Source organism: Onychomys torridus, chromosome 3, assembly GCF_903995425.1.
Source record: "Onychomys torridus chromosome 3, mOncTor1.1, whole genome shotgun sequence".
In the NCBI taxonomy this organism is placed as follows: Eukaryota; Metazoa; Chordata; class Mammalia; order Rodentia; family Cricetidae; genus Onychomys; species Onychomys torridus.
Genome location: NC_050445.1, coordinates 24,379,662 through 24,405,008, shown reverse-complemented (window position 1 = coordinate 24,405,008; position 25,347 = coordinate 24,379,662). Strand labels below are relative to the sequence as shown.

Below are 25,347 nucleotides of genomic sequence, written 5' to 3'. Positions count from 1 at the left end.
CAAAAAATTATAGGGAGCTTGAAACGATATGCTTCTATATCTAAGATAATAGCAAGATGTGTGGATTTTTTTTTCATTTTACTTTTAATTTTACCAGTAAAATACAACCATTTTAATGTAGGATCATGATTATGAAATTGAAAATAAAAACATAGTAACTATAATATGCTGAAAAAAAAAAGAATTAAATGAAGGTGCTTCTGTAATAAATACCATGACCACCTCTTGATGCCTGTGACCTAGTTTTCCCCTGCCATCTCTTTCCTCCAGGATGTTTTTTGGGCAAACAAGACAAAAAAGAACTGGAGCCAACCAACCATTGGCTGCAACCTGTAAAGATATGAGCTAACTTAGATATTTGGCAAGGGAAAACTGCCTGATATAATACCTTGTTAGTATATATACCTTGTTATATAAAAGCTGGGAGATGAGTTAAGACTGTGGGTAGTAAAGGTACGTGGACCTGCTTCTTTACATGCTATTCCAAATGTCAATGAACTCAGCCACTGGTGTCCTTTCTCCAAATCAACATATTGCAGACTTGTCTGGTAAGAGACTCTCATGGGGATCAATGACAGTCTCAATATTTTCCTTTGACCTTTGCATACATAGCCTTTTCCTGTAGTCCAGGGAATGTACATTGTTTACTCCAGAGGATACTGGGCAAACAGGAAATGCTTTCCCTCATCTCTGTTATCATCCACAAGTGTTGGGGGAGGGGAAGCACTGGACCCAGAAGTGCTCATTTCGTGTCTTCACCGCCTAGGCCTCTTGCCTCTGTAAGAATCTTGAGACATGGACTCCATGGTCCGGTTTTTGAAAGTGAGTATATTGAGAAAAACAAACTCCACATGGCAGCAAAGACTGACTCTACATGAGAAAACTCCAGAACTAGTGGTCAGCTCTCACTTCCCATTCTCAGTGTCAGGAGTCCTTTTCTCCTTTATTTTTGGGGCCCTGAATACCTTGGACTATGCACATGTTTTTTAGGGCACAGTTTTTTCAAACTGAAGAAAAAAAGGAGCTCTAGCTTCACCTTGGAAGCTGTAGCTGCCAGATTATCTGAAGAAGAAGAATCTGGTAGCTAACTTGTCTCAAAATTTTCACTCTGCTCCAGCAGGGAGGAGTATCAGGATGTTCCGCATACACAGTGGCTCAGTTCAGGGCACTGTAGCTAATTAGCATATCATTTGTAACTTGATTGCTGTGATGAGATGAGAGCAGTCTGTGCTATTCACTGAGGAGGTGGAGGAGGAGTAACCAGGCATTGCAGTGGTAAAGATGGAAGGAAGGAGGGCATGAGAGAAACAGCAAAACCTGAGTTACTTAGGAGAATCCTGCCTGACATGATAGATTAGTTACTGTGCCTTCCTGTCCAGTCATGACCACTTCACTGTTTTTGTGTGTCTATCCCATTACAGCATGTGAAATCTGGATATATGCAATAAAAATACTTTTAAAGGATTGAATCCTGCATGTAACTAGAGGCATTGAACATTTACAGTATACCAAAACAGATTAGCTGCAAAGGATCTGCCAGCAGGGGGCACTAAATGCCATGGTAGTTGGGGCAAGTTGAAGCTGTTGCGTTTTCTCTTGCTAAAAAGTCTCCTGTGAGTCCATAAAAGGTAAGCTGACAATAGTTAAATGTTTTCATTTAGGGCACTATGAAGCCTTGGGGTATTGTTTTTGTATCTTCTAGAAGTGGACGAATGAAACCCATTAGACGTCCTAGACACAAACTTGATTCTTATTTGAGCACATGCCTACATACTAGTTAAGCAGCCTATTTAGCCACACATAGCACAGACCTCTATTCTAAAGGAAAATCCATGTACATGCTACACTTTCCAGAGGTCTCCATGCATTTGGTCTGGCACTTGTACAATTTGTTATTAATAAGATTCACAGTTCCCTTAAGTATTTAAATGATCTCTTTTCTCTCTCTCTTTCTAACTTCATCCAGCTCCTGAGAAACTCTTTGCTGTGATGCAGTTTTCTCTGAAATGGATCCAAACAGTAGTGATTAGACTTCATCCTGCTCATGCTCAGCTGAGTTAATTCATTGCGCCTCACCTTAGCAACCTAGTGTCTCATTAACCTAGAATATGGCATCTGCCTACAGTGACTCACCTACATGACATAGTTAACTAGAATCTTCACAGTCTAAGGTTAAAGACAAGTTTCTGAACTCTTACCATTTCATATTCTTGTCTTTTAAAAAGACACTTCAATTGTCTTAACTGTTTTCCCCCAAAGCCAATTAATAGGGAAGCAATGGTTTGAAAAAAAGTAGCATTTCATTAGGATAGCATTTGAATAAGGCAGTTCTTTGCTCAAAGAAAATTGAGCCATACTTCTCTTGCTAAATACAAAACATACACAAAATTAATGATTTATTCTTGTTATAGTGAATTAACCAAATTAGCCAGTATGAATAACAAAGTATATAATTTCTTTTTTGCCCAGGAATAGGTTTGTCTTACTGGCTTTTCATTGGTTGGTTTTCTTGTGCCAAATGTGATGCACTTTATGTGGACTTGATTTATTATTCTCAGAAAGAGAATGCAGCAACATCAACTTTGCATTTCCCTCATCTAAATCATTATTCAGACAGCAGTACTGTGGTTTGAGCAAAGGTGGAGAAGGGAGAAGAGGCTTGATAACAAAGTCCCTCTCATGCTCACCCCTGAGCCATGGCATGTCACTTCTGTAGGCAGAGTTTTCCCAACCCAGCAGCTGCTTACCAAATAACCGCAAAAGAATCTTATTATTAATTATAAATGTTCTGCTGGTAGCTCAGGCTTGTTACTAGATGACTCTAACATTTAAATTAACCCACATTTTTTATCTATGGTTTGCCATGTGACTTGGTACCTTTTCTCAGTATAGCATGCCCATCTTGCTTCAACTCCCTGACTCCACCCTCCTTCTTCTCTGTCCTTAGTTTGGTTGTTCCACCTATACTTCTTGACTGCCTACTGACCAATCAGCCTTTTGTTAACAATGAGAGCAGCACATTTCATAGTATACAGGATTATTCCACAGCATACCTATTCAGACTGAACAGAGGAAATGCCACTGTTGAACTCCTCTTTGTATCCTGCTGTCAAGTAAGAGTATTTCCCAGCAGTGAAATGAGAATCTTCCTTGCAAAAGTGGTAGAGGGGGTATAGGAGGGAAAGTCAGTTATAAAGTACTTGCCCTGCAGAAATGCAAATATGAATTTGATCCCCTGATCAATTTTCACTTAAGAACAAAAAAGCAGTATAATCATCCCAACGCTAGAAAGGTATGCTTGCTAGCTATTCAGCATAGCTTCCATGATGAGTTCAAGGCTAGTGAGAGACCTTGACTCAAAAACAAGATATGAATGTACTTAGAATTTTCCTGCCTGGCCCAGAGTCACGACAAATCTCTCTCACCTGCCAGGCCCATAGACACTCTGAACCAACCAAGTAAACACACAGAAACTTATATTGCTTACAAACTGTATGGCCGTGGCAGGCTTCCTGTTATCTACTTCTTCTATCTTAAATTAACCCATTTCTGTTAGTCTATACTTTGCCACATGGCTTGTGGCTTACCATTACCTTACATCCTTCTTGTCATGGCAGCGGTTGGCGGTGTCTCTCCAGCCTTTCACCTCCCAGAATTCTCTTCAATCTTGTCCCGCTTATACTTCCTGCCTGGCCACTTGCCAATCAGAATTTTATTTACACAGAGCGATATCCACAGCATATGAACACCTAAGGAATGGCACCCCAAGTTGACCTCTGACCTGCAGACACAGATGTACACACAAGCACACATATGGGTACATAAAATGCATATCCACACACACACACACACACACACACACACACACACACACACACACACACACACTCTACTAGTACAGAGCCTGGCTTTCATGTGGACCTAAGAGTTCTTGCTATATATCTAAACAAATTCGGTAATGAAGCTTCCTTTCCCCAGTGTCTGGGTAGCCCCCACAGGTGCTGCTAGGGACCAGCAGCCTCTCTTCTTCCATTCTCATAATCTCCTTATGAAGGTGATACTGAATGTTATCTTGCTCCTTTTGTTGACATTGTTTTGATTTTCACAAAGAATATTGAGCCAGATACAGATCTTGGGTCGTGTGAGTTCCTATAACTGTCTGAAATGACAAGAACATCGTGTGGAGTCATTTCAATTGGCCACCAGAAAGAACAGATATGAAACCGAAGGTCTAAGGTATAGATTCTTTTACTGAGCATTTTTTGGCATGGACTGAAGAAGACATTTCCTGTTGGTCTATTAACTCCACTTTTATTTGTGTCTGGTTTATCCCTATGCCCCAGTCAGAAAGTATTACACCTCCTAGTTTCCTAAAACAATGACACTAACCAAAATTTACTGGGGGAGAAACCATTTAGCATTACTCAGCTAAAAAATGAAATACTCAAACTGGATTTGATAGCTAAGGAAGTAAAGTTTCTATATTCCTAGGGTGAAGTTTGGCACATGTGCCTTTTCCAAGGCCAGCCTAGCACCACCTGCCTTTGCATGCTTCCTGCTGCTGACACAAAAACCACAACTCTCTTCTTAAAGGGAATACAAGATAGTTTATTCTGGAGCCAGGGCTAGGAAATACAAATTTAGGTTACCCAAAATTCCATGTTCCAACGTAGAAGAAGTATTGCAAAGTCTTTATCATTTTACAGAATCAAGGCAAGTTTAAAATGCATTGGTGAGTACATCAGAGAGGCAGGTACATTGAGATTAGGGAAGCTTTGGTGTTGGCCCAAGATGCTATCTGATGGCATTCTTAGCTTGTGGCTTGGTAGATGCTAGTTGCCTGCTAAGTCAATAGATTCTAAAAGGTTTTACCTGATGTCACAAGATAGTAGTTCTGACACAGAGGAGGGCAAGGAATGGCTATTCCAGAGAGTCAGAACTTAGACAAACATAAGATGATTAGCCTCTGGACCTATAACATTCCAACATCTCCACAGTACTGAAATTCTCATCAGCCAAGATCACTGCAGACAGATTCCTTCAGGAGTTCCCATGCACAACCAATGCAGCATCTTCTCAGAGTCCCCTTCCCACTTTCACACAGCCAGAGACAGACTCAAGTGGGCATACTACAGCTCAGTGCCCAAAGGACCTCAACTTTTCCTGGGATGGCAAAAATTAGATAGTTCCCAAAAATAAGAAACTGAACTAAGAAATAAGAAATAATAAGAAATAAGACACTTTGCAAGCCTTTAAAAAAACTGCGATATTATAGAAAAAAAACCAATATTACATGATGGGTCATGTCTTTGACATTGGGAAGCATCAAAAGTCTGGAACTTTCCCCTGACCCTGACAAAAAGAGAAGAGACTTTAAGCAAAATCATTTGAATAGCGTTCAAACCCAGATGTCTTCACTGCTGAGACAGGGCCCCTCTGGAGAGGACACAGCTGCAGAGTAGCCCCTTGTCTCAGAGAGCAAACTTCTCTCTCCCTTTGAAATAGAGGTGAAATCTTTCTCTCTCACCTAGCTACCAAATCAAGTTGTTTCTTATTTTAGATCCATGTGATGATCATAGTATGGAAAACAGCAACCTTTCTAAATTAAGTAAAATCTGGGTACTTATGTGGAATGGAATACCTGACTGGTTCCTTCTCCAGTTAGTGTTGGTTCCCTCATTACACGGAACATGATCCTAAATCCAAAACAGTTTTCAGTGGCTTTCAACTGCTTGCATTTTAACAAAACTGCTCTTGAGGAAAACTCATGCAGTATCTCACAGAAGTGTGTGCATTATTCCATCATGGTGATTATGATATTATTTGTTGAGATGTTGTGATTATCCAATTGGTAGTTGAAGAATGTCAGGCTTTCCCACATCTTTCTGAAAGGACAGGTGGAGGTAGACTCTTGTGATGGCATTTCACCCACAGACCTGGAGATTTTAATAGATTGCCTCTGGCTTACTGGGTGGCACTACCTCCATTAATCCCATCATTCCCAGTTTCTCCTAAGGCTCCCCTGTTCTCTTAGCATATCCCCAAGGTTCCACATTCTTACTACCTCTTGCAGAAGTTTTTCTTCCTTTTTCAAGAATAGTGTTATTTCAGAAGAGAAACAATAAAAAAGGAATAAAGACTGACAGAAAGAGACAGCAGAAAGGAAATTGCATTGTACACACTGAATGCATCATTGCAATTGTGTCGGGATCCTAAAACAGCAAAATCTCAGAATCAAAGAGAATGGATGTCAGTGGAGCTGGGAATAGAGAAAACAAAGCCATTGCTAATAAATAAAAGTTTCCATTAAAGAAGGTAAATGGGTTCTAGAGCATTTCTGGACCACACCATAGTTATGATTAGTATACTGTATAAAATACTTAGACAAATTGTTAAGCAGGGAGATTTCACACTGAGTGCTCTCAGCACAGTAAAATGGAAGAAAAGGGCCCCATGGCAGGCATCTTCTCAATCTCCCCTCTCATCCTTTCTGCCTTCAGGCTTTTCTTCCTGCCAGACTCTTGAAGTGGATTCATTTTCCTCCTACTTCTGGCAGCTTTCTGTGGAATTCCAGCATGGTTTGCAATGCTGTTATAGTATTAAAGATCCCACCGCCATCTCTGCCTCTCCCAATGTTTCCCAGCTTGCCTGATGGTTCCTGAAACAAAACCTTCAGCTCAGAAAATGCTCCTGAGGCTGGACGTCAGCATCCAATCGCCTGGAGTATTATCAGACTCTTCATCTCCTCTCAACTTCTGTTGAACTTCAAAATGTCTTCCCTATATCCTACCCAGATGAAACATGTCAGTATTCTCTTCTTATATAGACCTGAAGCGCAGAGTTCACAGTGCCTTCTACTCCCCTCCTCTCCCAAATCCCACCTATCCCAGCTATCCTAGACTGTTTTCTCTTTCTCCTCTCCTAGTTCCATGTTATTAGTTATCTTCTCCATTATTAAGAGAACTTCACATCTGCCCTCCTGATTTCATCACACAGAAACTCATCTTTTTTCTTGCTCTAGATTTTTAAAGCCCAGATTGGACAGTAATGATTCCATGTTCCAAATCCTTCAGTGGCCTCCCATTATCTCAGGATAAAGTTCGGGCTTAGAAACCTGGAGGAAAGAAGCCTTGAAAAGCAAGAACTAGTCAATGTGAAACAATCTCTCATTTGGACAAAGGCTGTAGAGCTGAGCCCTCATTTGCTATCTAGTACTGTCTGGTGCTGCTGCACTCCCAAACTCTTCTGGCCAGCCCTACTCGGCACTACTTGCTTACTTCTGCATACACTTTGTGTACAAAATTCTTCTGTATGAATTGTTATTTTGTGTTCCTTTTGTCTATAGGACTCTTTTCCTGTTACATTTTGGTCCACTTAGATCTTGCCCAAACAACCTAGATGCCACAGCTCAGAGCAAACATTAGCCATGACCTGCTTTACCTCATACACACACACACCCATGTTCATAGTACCTGTACATCTGTTTCCTCAATCTGCATTTCTCCTCTATTGCTAAACTGCTTAGCACACAATGGAGTTTTGGTAATCAGGCAAGGGGATGAATAAATGAATGGAAGGGAGAGGGGATTTGGATGCAGGGGCTCCTGAAAGATCCCAACATCTGCAGACAAGAAACTCAGGTTCCTTATATCATATGGGGTAACACTTTGTACAACCTATGTATCCACATCTTCTCCAGTATGCTACATCATCTCTAGATCAATTCTAACAGCTGATGCAAGGTAATTGTTGTGTAAATTAGTTATTACACACTGTTACTGAAGGAATCACTGTGAGAAGTCTGTGTATGTTTGGCATAGATATAAGTGTTTTGGTTTTGGTTTTTGGTTTTTGTTTCAAATCTCTTTGATTCACAGCTTGTTGATTGCATGGATGTAGAAGCTGTGGACATGGACAGCTGACTTCATAACAGATAGGGTGTGTTCTACAATAGGAGGTCAGACTTTTGATGTGGGGCATTAATCTCCTGAGTAATAAAAGAAGGGTTTAGCCTTTCTAGGCCACAGTTCTTCATGAATAAAATTAGGAGGTCAAACTTAAGACATGGCAAAGCTCACATTTAGCTCTGGTCATCTTTTATCTCCACACTTTTATCAGTTCACAGAAAAGCAAAATCAGCTTTGGAATTAGTTGTATATTGTAGGATGGCCCATATGCTTTCAATGCAGACTGACACCATCTAGGATTCCAACTTACTGAATTAATACCTGTTATAGATGCTTGAATGTCAAAACTTCATCTAAGAAGACATGTGGAGAATGAAGGAGAAACTTGAACTTTGACATTCTGTCTGATTTTTTTTTAATTAAGTATTCCTATTATTGAACTAATTTTACTTTAAAGATGGATATGTGTCATTCCGTCTATCAGGGATTGCCATACCTCCTAGGAAGAGAGAACAATATTCTAATGATGCAATTTAGGCCCCTCTTTAACTGTGCCTTTCCCCTTTCTTGCAGATGGAAGTCCTTACACCTGGTGGGTTGGCAAAGCCAATGAGAAGCACTACTACTGGGGAGGCTCAGAGCCTGGAATTCAGAAGTGTGCCTGTGGCATCGAGCGCAACTGCACAGATCCCAAGTACTACTGCAACTGTGACGCAGACTACAAGCAGTGGTGAGTGCCCAGGGAGTGCAGCCTCCCTGAATCTGCATGTCAAAGGGATTAATAGAAAGGCAGTCTAGGAAGGTGCTAAAGTCAGAAGATAATAGGTGAGAAATGTGGGGCACTAACTCAGTGGGTAAATGTCAGGAGTACAGAACCCTGACAATATAAAAGCAGACCGAGGTCAGTGCGACAAGGGTGAGCATTTAGAACGTGACTGACGCATAATTGAAGTGTACATATTCCATTCTGAGAGAAAAATAATGAGTCGTGTTGGCAGCACCGATTTGTATTATAACGTGTACCCTGCCAGGATGGAGGAAACAGCCAGGGCAGGATGCAAGATGCAGATACCTGAGAAGGAAAAAGAGGGAAATCGAACATCTGGTAAAGGCTTTCAGCTCCCAGGATGTTTGCTTTAGTATGGGGGGGGGGGGCAGAAAGAAAGGGAAGGAATCCTTGTTCTCATTGCCTGCAAATGCTTGCCTGTCTCCTATCATACTCTGAATTGTTTATAGCCCTGATACAAATCAGTTCAAGAAAGATCTATTTGGGGTTGTTTTCATCGCTCCACTGGCTTTTGTCCTGCTTCACAGTGAGTGACTAAGGCAGTGTCAGTCACAGATAATGATAATATCAGCTGTCCTTCTGTGGAAAAAGAAGAGAGAGCCTAGAAGTTTAGCTAGAAGAATATAAACCAGAAGAAAAAGCCTAGCCCACCTCCTAGAGGTCATTCACTGCCAGAGCCTCCTGTCCATTCCTGCTCAGCATGGCTGCAGGAAGCAGAACCCTAGATCTCTCTGATAACCAAACCTAGGTTCTTCAAGTCCACCTGAAGTCACGATCTGCAAGAATGATGTACAAGATAAATTCGTTCTACCTGTTACTCAATGGCCAATTCTAAGAACACAACATGATAGGATTTTCAGGCAGGAGGTCTACAGATTGGAGTTTGATTTCTTTTAGTAAATGAAAAATAAACACGTGTGTGTGTGTGTGTGTGTGTGTGTGTGTGTGTCCTGTTTACTTCAGTAACTTAGAATCAATGAGTGTTACTTGTTTAAAACTTAAGTAGCTATCATTATGTTCTATTTTTTAAGATTAATTTCATAAGCATATGTGTTGATGTGAATGTCTGCCACTTGTGTGTGGAACCCTCAGAGGCCAGAAAAAGGGTTCAGATTTTCTAGAGCCAGAGTTGCAGGCTATCCAGTGTGGGTGTGTTGGCAATTGAAACTGGGTCCTCTGCAAGAGCAGCAAGTGTTCCAAACCATGGGTCAATCTCACCAGCCCCTCATTGTGTTCCATCTCTGGTTTGTTGTGAAAGAAAAATTCTAAAAGCCAATTTTCAATTTTGTTTAAAGAACGTATCTATACTTACACATACTGTACAGAGAGTGGAAGCTGAGAATGAGAAGTGTAAGAATGATATGTGGTGCTGGTTACTGGCACTGGTTACTGCGCAGAAAGGTCATAGCCACCACTATCCCAGTATCAGTATCAGAGCTTTATTAAGAGGAGGAGGGTTGGGAGGGAACAAGAGAACCAGGCCTGGGGGAAAAGTACATGCAGAGAGAGAGAGAGAAAGAGAGAGAGGGAGGGAGGGAGAGAGGGGGGGGAGAAAGATGGTGGGGGAAAGAGAGAACAGAACAGAGAGAGAGGTTGGGGTCCAAGTCAAGGCTCTTTAAGGCATAGGTGGGCTTACAGAGCTACAAGCAGTTTTGCATGACCATGCCACATGTATGTAATCACCAGCACACACTGATGACATAAGATGCAAGACCACTTGTCTAGCTCCTGAGTTGCACATGTAGGGTCATGCAGCTGGAGCTCAGCAGAATCCCTACAGGAATGGCAGGGGCAGTCTAGTCAATCTCTTTTTCATTCCATCAGCCCACCCATCTGTTGTGTATTCAGCAAATACCACTTGAAAACTTACATGACAGAGATTCTGCTGGGTACTGGGGATGAAACAGCAAGGGGCACCAACAGGAAGCTCTGCCCTGACTCATTTTCACTTTATACTCGTTATATGTCAGTCAGCAGGCTGGGAAGACTCTCTGATCCACTTGTCTCTTCTGCTCTGATTCCCTGGCCCTTCAGGAGGCTGACTTGGCACAACCAGAGTACCATCACCATCATCACTGTTCAATTCTTCTTGCCCTGCCTCGTAGGAGCATTGAGAAAGGCAGGGAGAGGAAAATATAGGACATGCCTCCCAGTAAACCTCCTTGTTTCTAGATGTCATGCTGGGTGCAAAGGAACTATTGACAATAGAAGATGTTCTTCATCCACAGGCAAGGTGCAAACCAATTATAGGAAAAGGCATAGACATATGGTCACCAAGACAGAGTCAGTGCCTGGAAGATGTGTAGGACACAACTTGCTAGTGTGAGAAATTTCAACATTAGCTGAGGGAAGGAAGGGAGTAGTCAAGAATGTCCTCAGAGAAAGTGATATGCTCAAATGAGAAGTAGGGGTTCTCTGGTTTGATATTCTGGAAGGGGAAACATAAATGAGCACAGCATGTCAGAACTATTGCAGTATCATGTAACTAGAGGTTAGCCAGGCAGTCCTGTGCAGACTGCCATGTGGGAGTGTGTGAAGGAAAAAAGGAATCAGAAAAATGACATCACAAAAGTCTTTTTGTTAATTACTTTCCTATTGGTGTAATAAAACACCATGACCAAGGCAACTTAGAGGAGGAAGGATTTATTTTGGCTGAAAGTTCCAGAGGGAGAAGGGTCCATCACTATCACAGCAACAGGCAGGCATAACAGCTGGAATAGAAAGCTGAGAGCCTACATCTTAAGCCACTAACACGAGGCAGAGTGAGTGAAACCTCAAAAGCTGCCCAGAGTGTTGAACTTCCTCCAACAAAGCCACACCTCCAAAACCTCCTCAAATAACTCAAGCAATTGGGAACCAAGCATTCAAATATCAGAGATGATGGGAGACACTCTCATCACAGTCCTTGAAAACCATTAAGGGCTCGAGGCATAGATTGGAAGGACCATTAAGAATGACAGGATATGTGTGAGAGTCTTGTGAGTTGGTAAGTATTGGGGCCTGAAGTTTACAATCATGAGAGAAAAAAAGAGGTCCATGCAGGTTTGCACTTTGCACCCCTCTAAATGGAGGGGCAGCAAACCATAGAGACCAAGTAGTCTAGGTGGAGGAGGTCAACAGTGAGTTCAGCATTGGGAATATTAAATTGGAGCCACAAGCCTAGTATCTGCAATAAAAACCAAGATTGTACCATTAATGGGATTTTAGGGTAGAAACACAGACTTTAGAGAAATGCATTTGCCTCTGAAACCTTCTGAAGAATACAACTGAATTCACATCATAGAACAGAGAGCTTAGTATGGCTGTACTGGTTTCATCATCTCTCACAGACCTCCTCAGCAAGCTTTGGAGGAACTGTAGCATTTTAGATACTCAGGGCCTGTGTCACTGCCTTGTTCCCTCATAACTAAATAGAGACTAGGATACCCTTCCCACCACTTGGCTTCTGTAGAGTTCGCCTGATGCCATATAGTATAAGGTACTGCGTTTTGGACTAATCAAAAAATATAATACATTTATAAGAGAAACTATCAAGTGTTCTGTAACACAAGACACCAAGATTTCAGGCTCATCCCAGGAATACACTAGGCAAAGGATCCCTGAGTAGATGCTTTAAATATCTGAAGTCAGTAGAGGTGTTTCTGGAATCCTCTTTCAAAATATTCAGGACCAGAAGAGAGAATTTAGCTTGAAGCTGGGATACTTCAGATTTACAGCCTTGGGAGAGTCTAACCTCCCAACAACTTGATGTGTTATCAGTATACTAAAAATAAATCATGGCTGAAACACTTACTAGAAATTAAATCGAATTTAGAAAAGTAGACGTTTAATAGGTTGTGTAGTGTAGGATGCATAGTCATTTGGCATTCTCTGGATTATGTAGGGAGGTGTGAAGTTGCACATCTGTGTTTGAGTATATATGTGTGCTGTATGTAATACACACATGTGTGCAACTCAGTGTGTGCATGTGTGTGTATGCATGTGGTGGTCAGAGGACAACCTTGGGTGTCCTCAGGATGTCTGTTCACCTTAGTTTAAGACAAGGTCTCCCGTCTGTCTAGAGTTTGTCCATTAAGTGAGGATGGCTGGCTAGATCCACCTCTCTGCCTCATCAGTGCTAAGATTACCAGTGTACATCGCCACTCCCAGCTTTGGCTTTTCTACATGAGTTCTGGGGACCAAACTCGGGTCCTTGTGCTTGTACAGCAAGCACTTTCATCGCTTTCCCAACGGCTCCATCTCTCCAGCCTGTATGAAATTCTTTCATGTGGTTCATGTTGCATTTCCCAGTGCTTCCAAGTGAATAATCAGAAATGAGCCTTTCTGCAAAGTAGTTCCTTCTCTCTCTTGCCTGCTCTGCAGTGTTCCTCCTCTGTCTTGACAGCTCTGCAGTGGTTCCTCCTCTGTTTTCCTGCTCTGCAGTGGTTCCTTCTCACTCTTGCCCAGTTCTGCAGCATGCATCAAGCCAGATTTTAACCCTCTCCCTGCAGTTGTTATGCTCAGAAATCAGGAATTATTGAAGAATATTTTGTTTTGGTCCCTAGCCCAGCACCCCAGAAGTGGCATGAGAGGGAGGCTCTTCTGCAGAATGCACCAAGCCCTTGCTCCTTGCCCCCTCCATTGGACATGAACAAGAAAGACTTTCTCAGGGGTGAAACATTGAAATCCATGGCCTGTAAGGCCTAGGTTCAAGTACATGTTCTGCGATATTGTCTTGGAGCCTGCCCCCTCCCAGAACAGACAAGAAGGCTGACTATGGGCACCACTGCCTCCCTGACTAGGAGATGTGAGTGGAGAAGAGTATCTAGGTGAGCCTCTGTGCATTCCAGTGATCGTTGTTTGTTGTTACTTCTTTTGCTGCGAGATTCTGGGAAAGGAAATATTAGTGTGTAGCTGCAAGTACAACTCATGTGGGAAATCACTTTGAATGTGTTGTAAGGTAAGAATAATGCCCTGTTGGCCTCTATTTCAGACTGCGTTCAGCCCAAAAAGAAAGTTACTTCTTCCCACAGGCTTACTTCAATAGCAAAGACTTGTTTCATCCAGTGGACAGAGATTCAAATGACTGTGAAGTACTCCTATATCATTGCATGCTCTAAGCCCCTCTTGGGACATTTGAGTTTTAAAACTGCTGCTGCTGCTGCTGCTGCTGGTGGTGGTGGTGGTGGTGGTGGTGGTGGTGGTGTGGTGGTGGTGGTGGTAGTGTGTACATACAGGATTTATGTGTAATAATAGGGCAGAGGGGCATGACAAGTAACATGTGTGGAGAACACTTTATGGAGTCAGTTCTTTCTTCCTACCTTTATTTGGATTCCAAGGACTGGAGTCAGGTCCTCAGATGTATGAGGCAAGCAAACATACATACCTGAGCCATCTTACTGGATCCTGATTTAAGTTTTAGTATCAGCAAAATGGAATCAGATAATACTTGCCAAGTCACATGAAGGTCCTAATGTGTGTTTAGGGTTGCATTCTTACAATTACAATGGGACATGTCATTTTTATTATTACTTGAATACCAGACTGGGCCCTAGCTAAAATCATCACAAATTTCTAAAATTGCAGATGCATAACTTAGGACTCAAAATTAAAAAAAAAAAAAAAAAAAAAAAGACAGAGAAACGAACTATAATGAGCATCGAAAAGGCTAAAAGACACATCTCATGTTCCCAGACTAGAGCTTCCACAAGCCATTGTGAAGATGTTTCCATTGTTTTTATCTTTCAGATAATTTGTTAGTGCTGCAGCTTCCACCAGCTATGGGGAAATGTTAAATTCTACGTCTAAACCATAGACCACATGTTGTATGTCTAACACTAAAGAATTTATTGAACATTTGCTTTTATCTGGGAGAGTAAAAACATACAAATGGGGCTGAGACAAATGAGATTGTAGCTCAGAGCAGGCCTCTCAACAAAGCCGTCATGGCCTGGGCGTCCTGTAGCCATCTCCATAATTGCCTGATTATCTATGCTGTGAGAAGTTTTGCACAGTTATTTCTGGGATTGAATGTGATTTAACATTTATCATTTACTATTCACAGCAATAGTCAATATTCCCACCTACCATGCCAGAATCCTAATTAAGCGAGCATGGGTCTCAGCTAAGTAGCCACTGCTGGGTAATTCCTGGTCTCATGCAGCCCAACTCAATGAGCGAGATCATCGCCTCTGAAATTAGCCATTCTGAAACAGAATTATGGGTGAAGGAGCATCGCTGTCTGCTCGAGCACCCTTCTCTCATTGTGTGGCTCACATTGTAGAATTTCTGCACAATTGCATCCTGGCCAAGATGATGCAGGCATGGTGGGATAGAAGTGAAGTGAAAAGCCATTAGATCCATCTCCTTGGGACAATTAGCAAGCAGTTCCCACCCCCACATTAGGAAGGCTGATCAGATGCTAACCAGTTGAATCCTTTTTGTTCTTTCTGAATGGAATCTGCTTTTCGGTCAGACATTTGCTTTTCTGGGCTGGAAATAATCCATGTCCAGCCTCCCTCAGACAGGAGTTTATCCAAGGGTCTCCTCTGTGTTTCAGAGCCAGCAAACTGCTTTCCTTTGGCCTAGCTTCCTACCCATGAACTAATTGCTGAGTATCTTCAATATTTCAAAAAGTATTCATTATACATTTTCATTGTTTATAAATGACTTCATCTAATCCTTTTGCTAACCTTTTTCTATGTAGTTTTCAGTTGCCTTTTACATGAACTGAAATATTTATGAGTACAGTTTCATCTATCTCATTGATCAGATAATACTACTGGAATCATCCATTGTGTGTCGGACATGATTCTAATGACTGAAATATAGCATGTCATTTAAATCTCACATTTGTCCTAGGATAGAGGACAATCATGTCACCATATAGGTGAGGAAATGGAGTATCAGAGAGGTTAATTTACCTGGACACAGGGCTAAGAGTTGGTGGGAAGAGATTCAAACCCAGAACAGACAACCCCTCATGCTTAGATAGTAAGACACACACATAGATAGACAGAAGGACAGACGGACGGAGAGAGAATGAGAGAGATGGCAGGATTTCTACATTTTTAAATTGTGATAAAGAAGAAAAAATATAAGCCATTTAAGTGTTAAGTAATATTAAGTATATTAATTGTTGTGCCATCACCGCCTTTCATTCATCTTCAGAACCCCCTCCTCTAATGAAACTGAAGCTCCATGCCCATTAAACAGTAACTCCCCAATGCCCTAGGAACAGCCATTTTACCTCCTGTCTCTGTGATTTCAACTAATCTAAGTGCCTCTCATGAGAGAAGTTATAAAAGATTTGTTTTCTTGTGACTGGCTTCTTTCACTTAGCATGATGCTGTCGAGGTGTATCAGAAGTGTATCATCTTGCAACGGGTATCAGAACTTTGTTTCTTTTTCACAACTGTGTCCAAGTCTCCACTGTGGGGATAGAATGTGCTAGGTAATTCATTAACCCAGCTGTGAACAACTGAGTTATTTCTATATTTGTAGACACATTTGGGACATCAAGTACTTCCACAGTGAGCATGAGTTATGATTTGTTTTATGGCTATGTGCTTTTATACACCTACATGGTGCTCTTGATGTTTGTGTGTGAATGTCTTGCTGTTTTAATCTTACAAGAGAAGAGTTCTTTAGGATAATTGGATTTGAATGATTTCTAACTGTTGAATCCTGAGCCTGTAGCTTACCAGTTCTGTGACCTTTAGGAAGTTGTAAGATCTCACAGTGGTTCTTTCTTGGCCACAGAGTTAAAGTCGTGGAGGTGATGTTGACTATGGATTGTTAATTTGAGAGGATCAAAAATCACCCAGGAGACAAACCTCTAGGCATGTCTGCAAATGGGCTTCCTTATTGGGTTAATTGAGGTGGAAAGATCCATCCTAACTGTTGTTGTCACTACTCCAGGGACTAGAGTCCTAGACAGAATAACAGGGAGAAAGTGAACTGAGCACCAGCATTCCTCACTCTCCACTTCTTGACTGTAGATGTAATGGAACCATCTCCTCATACTCCTACCCTTTCCTTGCCCTGGTAGACTGCTCTCTCAAACTCTGAACCAGTATTGACCCTTCCTTAAGGTGCTTCTTTTTATGACTATGGGTGTTTTGCTTACATGTATGTATGTGTGTGTACCACAAGCATGCTTGATGCCCAAAGAGGGCAGTGGATCACCATGGGAATTGAACCCATGTCCTCTGGAAAAGCAATAAATGCTTTTAACTGCACCACCACCTCTCCAGCCCACTTGATGCTTTTGATGGACATCATATTCGAGCAATAAGAAAAATGACCAACACAATGAAGTAGAGAAGAAATTTCAAGGAGAAGATACCTTAGACATGAAGGCCATCCTATATTTTATTGGAAAATGTTCAACATACATCTGCTATAGTGGAAGAAGCTCATATCAAGAGGCCCTTATATACCAAGGATATGTGTGTGTATGTGCGCGCGCACGTGCACACACACACACACACACACACACACACACAGACAGAGAGAGAGAGAGAGAGAGAGAGAGAGAGAGAGAGAGTGAGAGCTAGCCAGTTACCTTTGGAGTCTTCAAGAACAGCAGGCCCAGTCTCTTCTGTTCTAGCATCAGGTACTCAGGTCTGCTATGATCCTGATGCTGATAGTGCTTTGCAAGACTCTGTTCTGCTGCCCCTCTCCAACCATAGACTGAAAGTCTATGGCCATCACAGATGCTCTTATGAAGCAGAGCGGGTTTCCCACTCAATCCCTGTGCAGTGGAAACTAGACCAGACCACACCTTCAGCAGATTTGAAAATGGGAGACAAGGAATTACCAGACTGGCAGAAGTGAAAAACTGCTCCCCAGAATAGCTATACTTGGAGATCATTCAAGAAAGCAAATTTGAAGGCTCTGCCAAGCTCCATTGGTGCCCTCTGCAGCCATCAGCCTCACTGTAACATCTCTATGCATCCAGGGGCAGTCCTGCAGCCCCCTCTAGACTCCAGAAGGACAGAAAGTACCCCTGAATCCTACAGAAAGAACAACTGTATCTTGTCTTATTGATGTTACCAACTCTGATTTCCTTTAGGAAGAAATTCCAAGCCTCAGCCACAGATAGCTGTTCCTCTCATTTGACCTAGAATAGACCATCACTGGTCTGTTGCCCAGCCTCTGAGTGCATCCTCATGTCACAATGTCCTCCTTGGATAACATCTCTACAAGGCTAGCATGCCTCAATGTGCTCAGTGGTAATATGAGTCTGCTTTTATTTTATGGCCTCTTCCTATTGGGGAAGGAAAGGGGAAAGTCCACTAACTCCTCCTGCTAGTTGTTTAGGGGAAATCTTGGGTAAAAATGGAGCCCCATCTCTATAGATGAAGATGACTTCTCAGAGACAGAGCCATTTAAATATGAGTCACTGTGGAAAAAATGTCCTCTAATATCACCCAGATAAGACTCTTTCATTTACATCATTACAGCAAAGGCACACTTCACATAGAATGTGAAGCTTCCTGTTCTGACCCCAAATCTAAGAGCAATCTAGACACATCTGCCTGACAGGTCTAGAAACAGAAAGCCATAGAAGTCACTTCCCATAATCTAGAAACTATACAGTGGTAATAGTTAAATGCTTTCTGAACCCCCAGCCCTTCACATTGTTCCCCAAAGAAAGAAACAAATGAGGTGCCTATACCCTTGGATTTTACGATAAAACAAGCTGTTCAGTGGAGGAAGGAAGGAAAAAGAAACCCAGACAACAGATGTCTGTGAGGACCTCCCCTTATAAAGAGTGAAATGAACAGAAACATAGGAAATCCCATTACAGGAGAGAAATTCTTTCAGACAAGGGGAAGGTTGTAGTGGTAATGTACAATCTCCCCAAACAGTGCAAGCAACTAGGAGCCAAGCATTCCCAAACAGGAGCCCAGGAGGCCTTTATACATCCAAACCACAACAAACTACAACACTGCCTTGCAGCATGATACCCTACTTTCAGAAGGGCTCTAGCTTTTCAGTGTGTGTCAGTGTTAGGAGCCCCAGATAAAAGTTCCTGCACTCTCATTGGGGATTCGCATTAGGACATGGAGGAAGAAACACCAGCCAGGCTCACCCAGACAAGAACAGGATCACTGCAGCTCTGTGCTTCCTTCAAACCCCTGTCAGCACTGAGTTAAAACATTTTGTGGCAACAAGGATGGGGCAATGTCTCTCCCAGTTTCTAGAAGAAGCAAAAAGATGACATATAATCTACTGTCTCTGGCATATTTGGGAGCCAACCTGCTTGCATGGCAGAGAACCCTCCTGACACCTCATGGATTGTACCCTGACAGGAAGGTGATTGGACCCCAGAAAGATGTCAGCAAAGTGTCAATATGGTTTGACCACAACCCAAAGTAATATTGATGACAGCACAGAGAAAGAGAGAAAGATGAATCAGGTATGCATCTATCTGTCAGCTGTCCAGAAGGCCACAGATTCCGGAAATAGATGGAGCCCACTAACCAAATGTTAAACGGACTTGAATGGAATAGATGATGTAATCATCTTGAGAGAAACAGAGAGATGATTCAAGAAACCATCCAGAGGACAGACTTTATTTCCTACCTTCAGCCTGCTGCATTAAATCTATTGTATGGTCTAAGAAACAAAATGCATTTGGCCCCCAAATCAGTCATGCTGCAGGATGAAATTAAAAAGCATGTTGAATCTGGAGCAATAGGTCAGTTGGTAAGGTTCTTACTTTGCAAGAAGGGATACCTGAGTTCAATTCCTAGAACCTATGTTGAAAAGAAAAGGAGGAGGGGGGAAAGGGGGACGGAGAGGGGAGCAAGAGGAGGCCAGCAGCAGCTAGGTGTAGTGGCATTTATAATCCCAGAGCTGAGGAGGTAGAAACAGACAGACCCCTGAGGCTTTCAGGCCAGCCAGCCTACCCTAACTATGTGACCAGATCCAAGCCAGCAAGAGACCCTGTCCTCCCCCAAAAGAAATAAGATAGTTCCTAGAGAATGACACACAAGATTATCTTCTAGCTTCCACATACGTACATGTACATGTGCCCAGACATTGCACATATATGTGTACCTGCACATACATTAACATACATACACACACACACACACACACACACACACACACACACACACACATACACACAGTACATATCATTGAGTTAAAGTGCCAGTAGGAAACTTTGAAGCATGACATCATTGTGGCCAGTGGGGATGCAGCCCATTTGTATACTATTAGTTTACTATTTGTCTACTATTAGCTCCCTGAGAGTTGAAACTCATCACCCCACATTCTCCATCAGGTTAGTCACCTCATTCCATTGTCCCCTTGTGTGTTCCCATGGATCCCCCTACCCTTACAGTTTCCCAAGCCCACTGCTCTACACAGCACCAAACTGTCACCACTTTCTTACCACACAGTCTCCTTCCACAGGTCCTCCAAAGACACCTGCCATCTCATCACCTTGGCCTTCTTTTCAGTTGTGAGTGATGATGGTATTGCAGCAACCCTCCAAGTTAACACCTTGACAGTCCCTTGGGGCATTCCTCTGTCTGGACCCACAGTTATCTCTGTCTGGCTTTTTATGAACACGCTGGTTGATGAGGTTTCTAGTGTGTGGTTGCAAACCATTGATCTAGAGCAAGATTTAGTTGCCTTTAGCAGAAAAATATATAATAAGAGGGTTTTATATAAGAAGTGCCTTCAAACTGTGAGCAGAAAAAAAAATAATGCCTATCCTTAAGTTGTGATTGTTAACATTGTTAACTTGACAGGAAGTAGAATCATCCAAGATACAAAGTTTTGAGGGATGTACTACATTAGATTAATTGAGGTGGGAAGACTTACTATAAATATGGGTGTCCCAGGTTGGGGGTCCTGGACTGCACAAAAAGAAAAAAAAAAGGAGCTGAGAGCCAGCCTTTATCTCTCTCTGTTTCCTGACTGTGTGTGCAATATGACTTGTGGCTTCATGCCCTGCTGCCATGACTTCCTGCCAAAATGGGTGTCTGTCTCCTGACTGTGTGTGCAATATGACTTGTGGCTTCATGCCCTGTTGCTGTGACTTCCTGCCAGGATGGGTATAACCTCAAACTGTGAGCCAAACCTTTTCTTCTTATGTTGCTTTTGTTGGGTATTTTGTCACAACAAGAAGAGTAACTAATACATCCACATACTTTACACACAAGGGTATGCACATATATTGCATAAGTATCTTATATTCCTATCACACACACACACACACACACACACACACACACACACACACACACACTTATATTGTAATCTTATACTGATGAGAGAAGCCTGATAGTTCACTGTAGCTGGAAAGTTTCTCTCCGGGTCCCACCAAGCCCCTGCAGTCCCGCAGTCCACTTATAAAATAATCACTCAGAAGCTTAGACTACTTAATGCCTTTTATTAGGGTAAGATATATGAATGTCTTTTATGCAGTCACAGAAACATAGCACGGTTGGAAAGTGTATAATGATGGGTATCTGTGAGGATGCTTCCCTACCTGCCCCCATTAGCACTGAGAAAGGTACTTTTCTTTGGGCCAGCACTTAAAGCAGAATAATGGCCCCAGATGTCCCCACCCTGTTCCCCAGAGCCTACAAAATGGTCACTAATGCAGCAGGGGAAATCTGCAGTGTCGCTCCATATGTGGACATAGTACGGGAGAGATGGCTCCAGGATACTCAGCGAGGCTAGATGAGTTATAAAAGTGCCAAAAAGTAGAGCCCTTTTCAACTGTGGTCAGAAAGCAGTGTGACAGCAGAATGGTCAATGATATGCTGTCTTGGTGGTTTTGAAGGTGAAGGAAGGGGCCACAAGCCAAGAAATGCAGGCAGCCTACAGTAGATGGGAAAGGCAGGAAAACACACTTCTCTTAGAGGTTGTAGAAGAGATACAAACATGACACTAACTTAATTTTTGTCTGTTTAACTCATGCAAAGTTTTGACTTATAAACCATTCAGATTCTACATTTGAACTGTTTTCCATCCACTTAGTCTGTGCTATTTTGCTGTGGCAGCAATAGAAAACTAGTAGTTTCCTTTCTGTTGTGGTAATGTGTTGAAAAGACTCCATGTGCTCGGCGGTGGTGGCGGCGCACACCTTTAATCCCGGTACTCGGGAGGCAGAGCCAGGTGGATCTCTGTGAGTTCGAGGCCAGCCTGGGCTGCCAAGTGAGTTCCAGGAAAGGCACAAAGCTACACAGGGAAACCCTGTCTCAAAAAACCAAACAGGACCCTAAGAAAGACACAAGGATCACCCAATGACAGAGAAATGGATGAGATCTACGTGAACAACCTGGACGAGAGTGGGAGAAATGAAGGGCAAGGTTTGAAGGAAGGGAGGCTTGGGGAAGCAGGAGATCCCAGCTGGATCAGGAACAGAAAGGGAGAACAAGGAATGGTAGACCATGATGGATGAAGACCACATGAGAACAGGAGTGGGCAGAATGCTGGAGAGGTCCCCTGAGGTCCACAGTGATGCATCTTCTGTAGACTGCTGGCAGTGGTTGAGAGAAAGCCTGATCTGACCTAGTCTGGTGATCAGATGGCCAAACACACTGACGGGCGGGCTGGAACTCTCATCCAGTGACTGATGGAAGTGAATGCAGAGATCCTCAGCCAGGCCCCAGGTGGAGCTCCGTGTGTCCAGTTGTTGAGAAGGAGGAGGGACTGTGAGAGTGTGAATTATTGAGCCCAGGATTGGAAAAAGCACGGGGACGAAAGGCCAGACGAATGGAAGCACATGAATTGTGAATCAAAGGCTGTGGAGCCCCCAGCCCCCAGCTGGATCAGGCCCTCTGGATAAGTGAGATAGCTGAGTGGCTTGGATTGTTTGGGAGGCATCCAGGCTGTGGGACCTGGACCTGTCCTTAGTGCATGAGCTGGCTGTTTGGAACCTTGGGCTTACACAGGGACACTTTGCTCAGTCTGGAAGGAGGGGACAGGACCTGCCTGTACTGAATCCACCAGGTTTAAATGAATCCCCAGGGGAGTCTTGGCCCTGGAGGAGATGGGAATGGAGGGGAGGGGCTGGGGGAAAGGTGGGGGGGGGGACGGGAGGGGGGAGGACAGGGGAACCCATGGTTGATGTGTAAAATTAAAACACAAATATAATTTTTTTTTAAAAAAGGGGAAAAAAAGAAAAGAAAAGACTCCATGCAAGTTTAATTTTTTTTGTCATGTTGTTATCAGATGCAGGTTGACTGACAGAATGGCCTGGCAGCTAACTTAAAAGGCATGCTCATAAACTGGCCAAAATCATGTTTTCAGACTTTCCATTGTTTGCTTGTTCTAGAAGCACTAAACCTGAGATGAGAGGAGTAGGACTTTCTTTGTGCTAGTCTGTTGACCAGCTTAATAAGGGGGGGGGGGGGTAGGTGACTTAGTGTTAACCTGTCATCAGATCTCCTTCATGTAGATGATACACTGCTGTTGGCAGAAACATTTATTCAGTTGTCCAGCCCATGTGAGTCCAGCAACAACCATAGTAGTAGAAGCTAGGGCAGGTGGATGAGAGGTTTCAGTGTGTGGCCTCCTGCTGATCATCAGAACTGAGAGTATGTCTTCTTGACTTTATCATTTCAATTTCATGTACCTGGCCTGCCAGTCATCTTTTTTTTTCTTGTAGGCAGACAAATAAATGGTTGACTAATAAGGCTTTACCCATTTTCTTACATTTATAACACCTAACATCTTTTAGAGGATGAGAAGATGAACATACTATGTGTTTTAGCAAAACAGCCTTGCTTCCTGGAGAATGCCATCAGCCTACATTCCAACCATTCTTGGTCTCAGCCTATAACTGTAGCTGTCACACAGTCCATGAGCCACACAATCTTGACTCTACTATCTAAGGGCCTTCATAACTAAGACAGTATCTGGAAGATTGCAAATACTTTTATTTTCCACTGTGATTATTTAGGGGATGTTTGGTCAGCTCCTGGAAGCTATTTTCTTTCCTAATGGCCCTTATGCTATCATCAATTAGGAAATAGACTTTTAAAGGGTGATTTTTTTTTATTTATCCATCTACCCATTTATTTATTTATACTACTGATACTTACAAGACTGTCCACAGGAACAATACCATTAATAGACAGCCTCTACTAGTTACCACATAGAGCTATGTAACTGCCTTATTTACTTTTCCTGCTGTTGTGATAAAATATTGTTACAAATGTTGTGAATGGCAGAAAGGGTTGATTGTGGCTCACAGTTCAAGGTCACAGACCATCATCTCAGGAATTCACAGCAGCAGAAGCTTGAAGCAGATTGTCAGTATACTCATATTCAAGAAGCAGAGAATGATGAATGAGAGCAATCAGCTCCCTTTCTTCATTTAGTACTGTCCAGGACCCCTGCCTGTGGAATGATCCCACCCTCAATTAAAATAGATCTTTCCATATCAGTTAACTTAATAAAGATAATTCTTCATAGGCACACCCATGGGCCCATCTCCAAGGTAGATGACTTCAGATCTTGTCAAGCTGGTAATTAACAATAACCATCACAGAGACTTTAGGAAATTACTTAACTTTTTTTACCCTCATTTCTCTAGCTTTGAAATAAGAATACTAAATCTGCTCATTGAATTTTGTGGTTTTATATTTTTATGCCATATCTAAATTGTTTTCTTAGACTTGTATTTCTGGAGTTTATGTGTAATGAATGGAGCAGTGGGTTGAATAGACAAAAAGGAGACAGATCTATTCAATAAGCATGCTTACTGTGCACAAAAGCTGAATACCACTGTGAACAGGGAAATTCCATGATGAGAACACAAAGTCACAGGGAGACCTAGGGTGAGATTTTAGAGTGCATATTTTGCAAATGAAGCCAAGCTTGTAAACAATTCTAAGAACCCCTATGAAAATTGTTAAGAATGATTCTGTCAAATTCTAATTAGCAGCATACAAATTATCTTCATTGTGAGCCATCCACAGTATATATTTATAGTATAGAAAACACTTATAGTGATCACACTGAATCCTTGTTCCATTTAAAATATGCATGTCCATGTAAATTACAAATATTGAAGGAAAAATGAAGACAAAAGGAAAATAAATTAAGCACTTTGTTGAGTAAAAGAAAACTGATATGAAAACAACCCATCTTTCTTCTTAACAGAGGTCTCTTCATTTGGAAATGCATCAATTGGGTTTGTGTTCACTATGCCCAGACCATGCTCATCATTTAATGTCAATATTGGAGAAATTTAACAGTGACACTATCAGCAGCCTTTGAAGGGTCAGGCCAAGACCTTATGGACAGGTGCCTAGGCTTCCTGCCCTCCAACTTGAAGGACTCAGATCACTACATGACCTTTCCACAAATGCAGTGATGGCTATATTAGTTCCTTGTATGTTGCTGCGATAAAATACTCTGACAAAAAGACAAGTATGGAGAAAGGATTTGTTTTGCCTTACAGATCCAGAGGGGTGGAGTCCATCACAGTGAAGAAGGCCTAACAAAAGCCAGTGGGGACATGGCAGCAGATGCAGGAAGCTGTCTGATCACACTTCTTCTACATTCAGGAAACAGAGGGAGAACAAAAACTGGGGCCATTCTATAAACTTTGAATCCCACCCCTAGTGACATACTGCTCCAGGAAGGGTCCATTTCCTAAAGGTTCCATAACCATTCCAAATAGTCCTACCTCTG

General features: G+C 42.3%; 1 protein-coding gene across 1 annotated transcript in view; it reads left to right on the top strand.

Annotated features, from left to right (window-relative positions):
- The window catches only part of Cntnap2 (contactin associated protein 2), a 2,080,708-nt gene that overhangs the window by 1,572,228 nt on the left and 483,133 nt on the right, over positions 1-25,347 (top strand). The window contains exon 14 of the mRNA XM_036182111.1: positions 8,481-8,637. Within this exon, the coding sequence (XP_036038004.1) occupies positions 8,481-8,637 (157 nt within the window). The remainder of the gene's footprint in view (positions 1-8,480; positions 8,638-25,347) is intronic.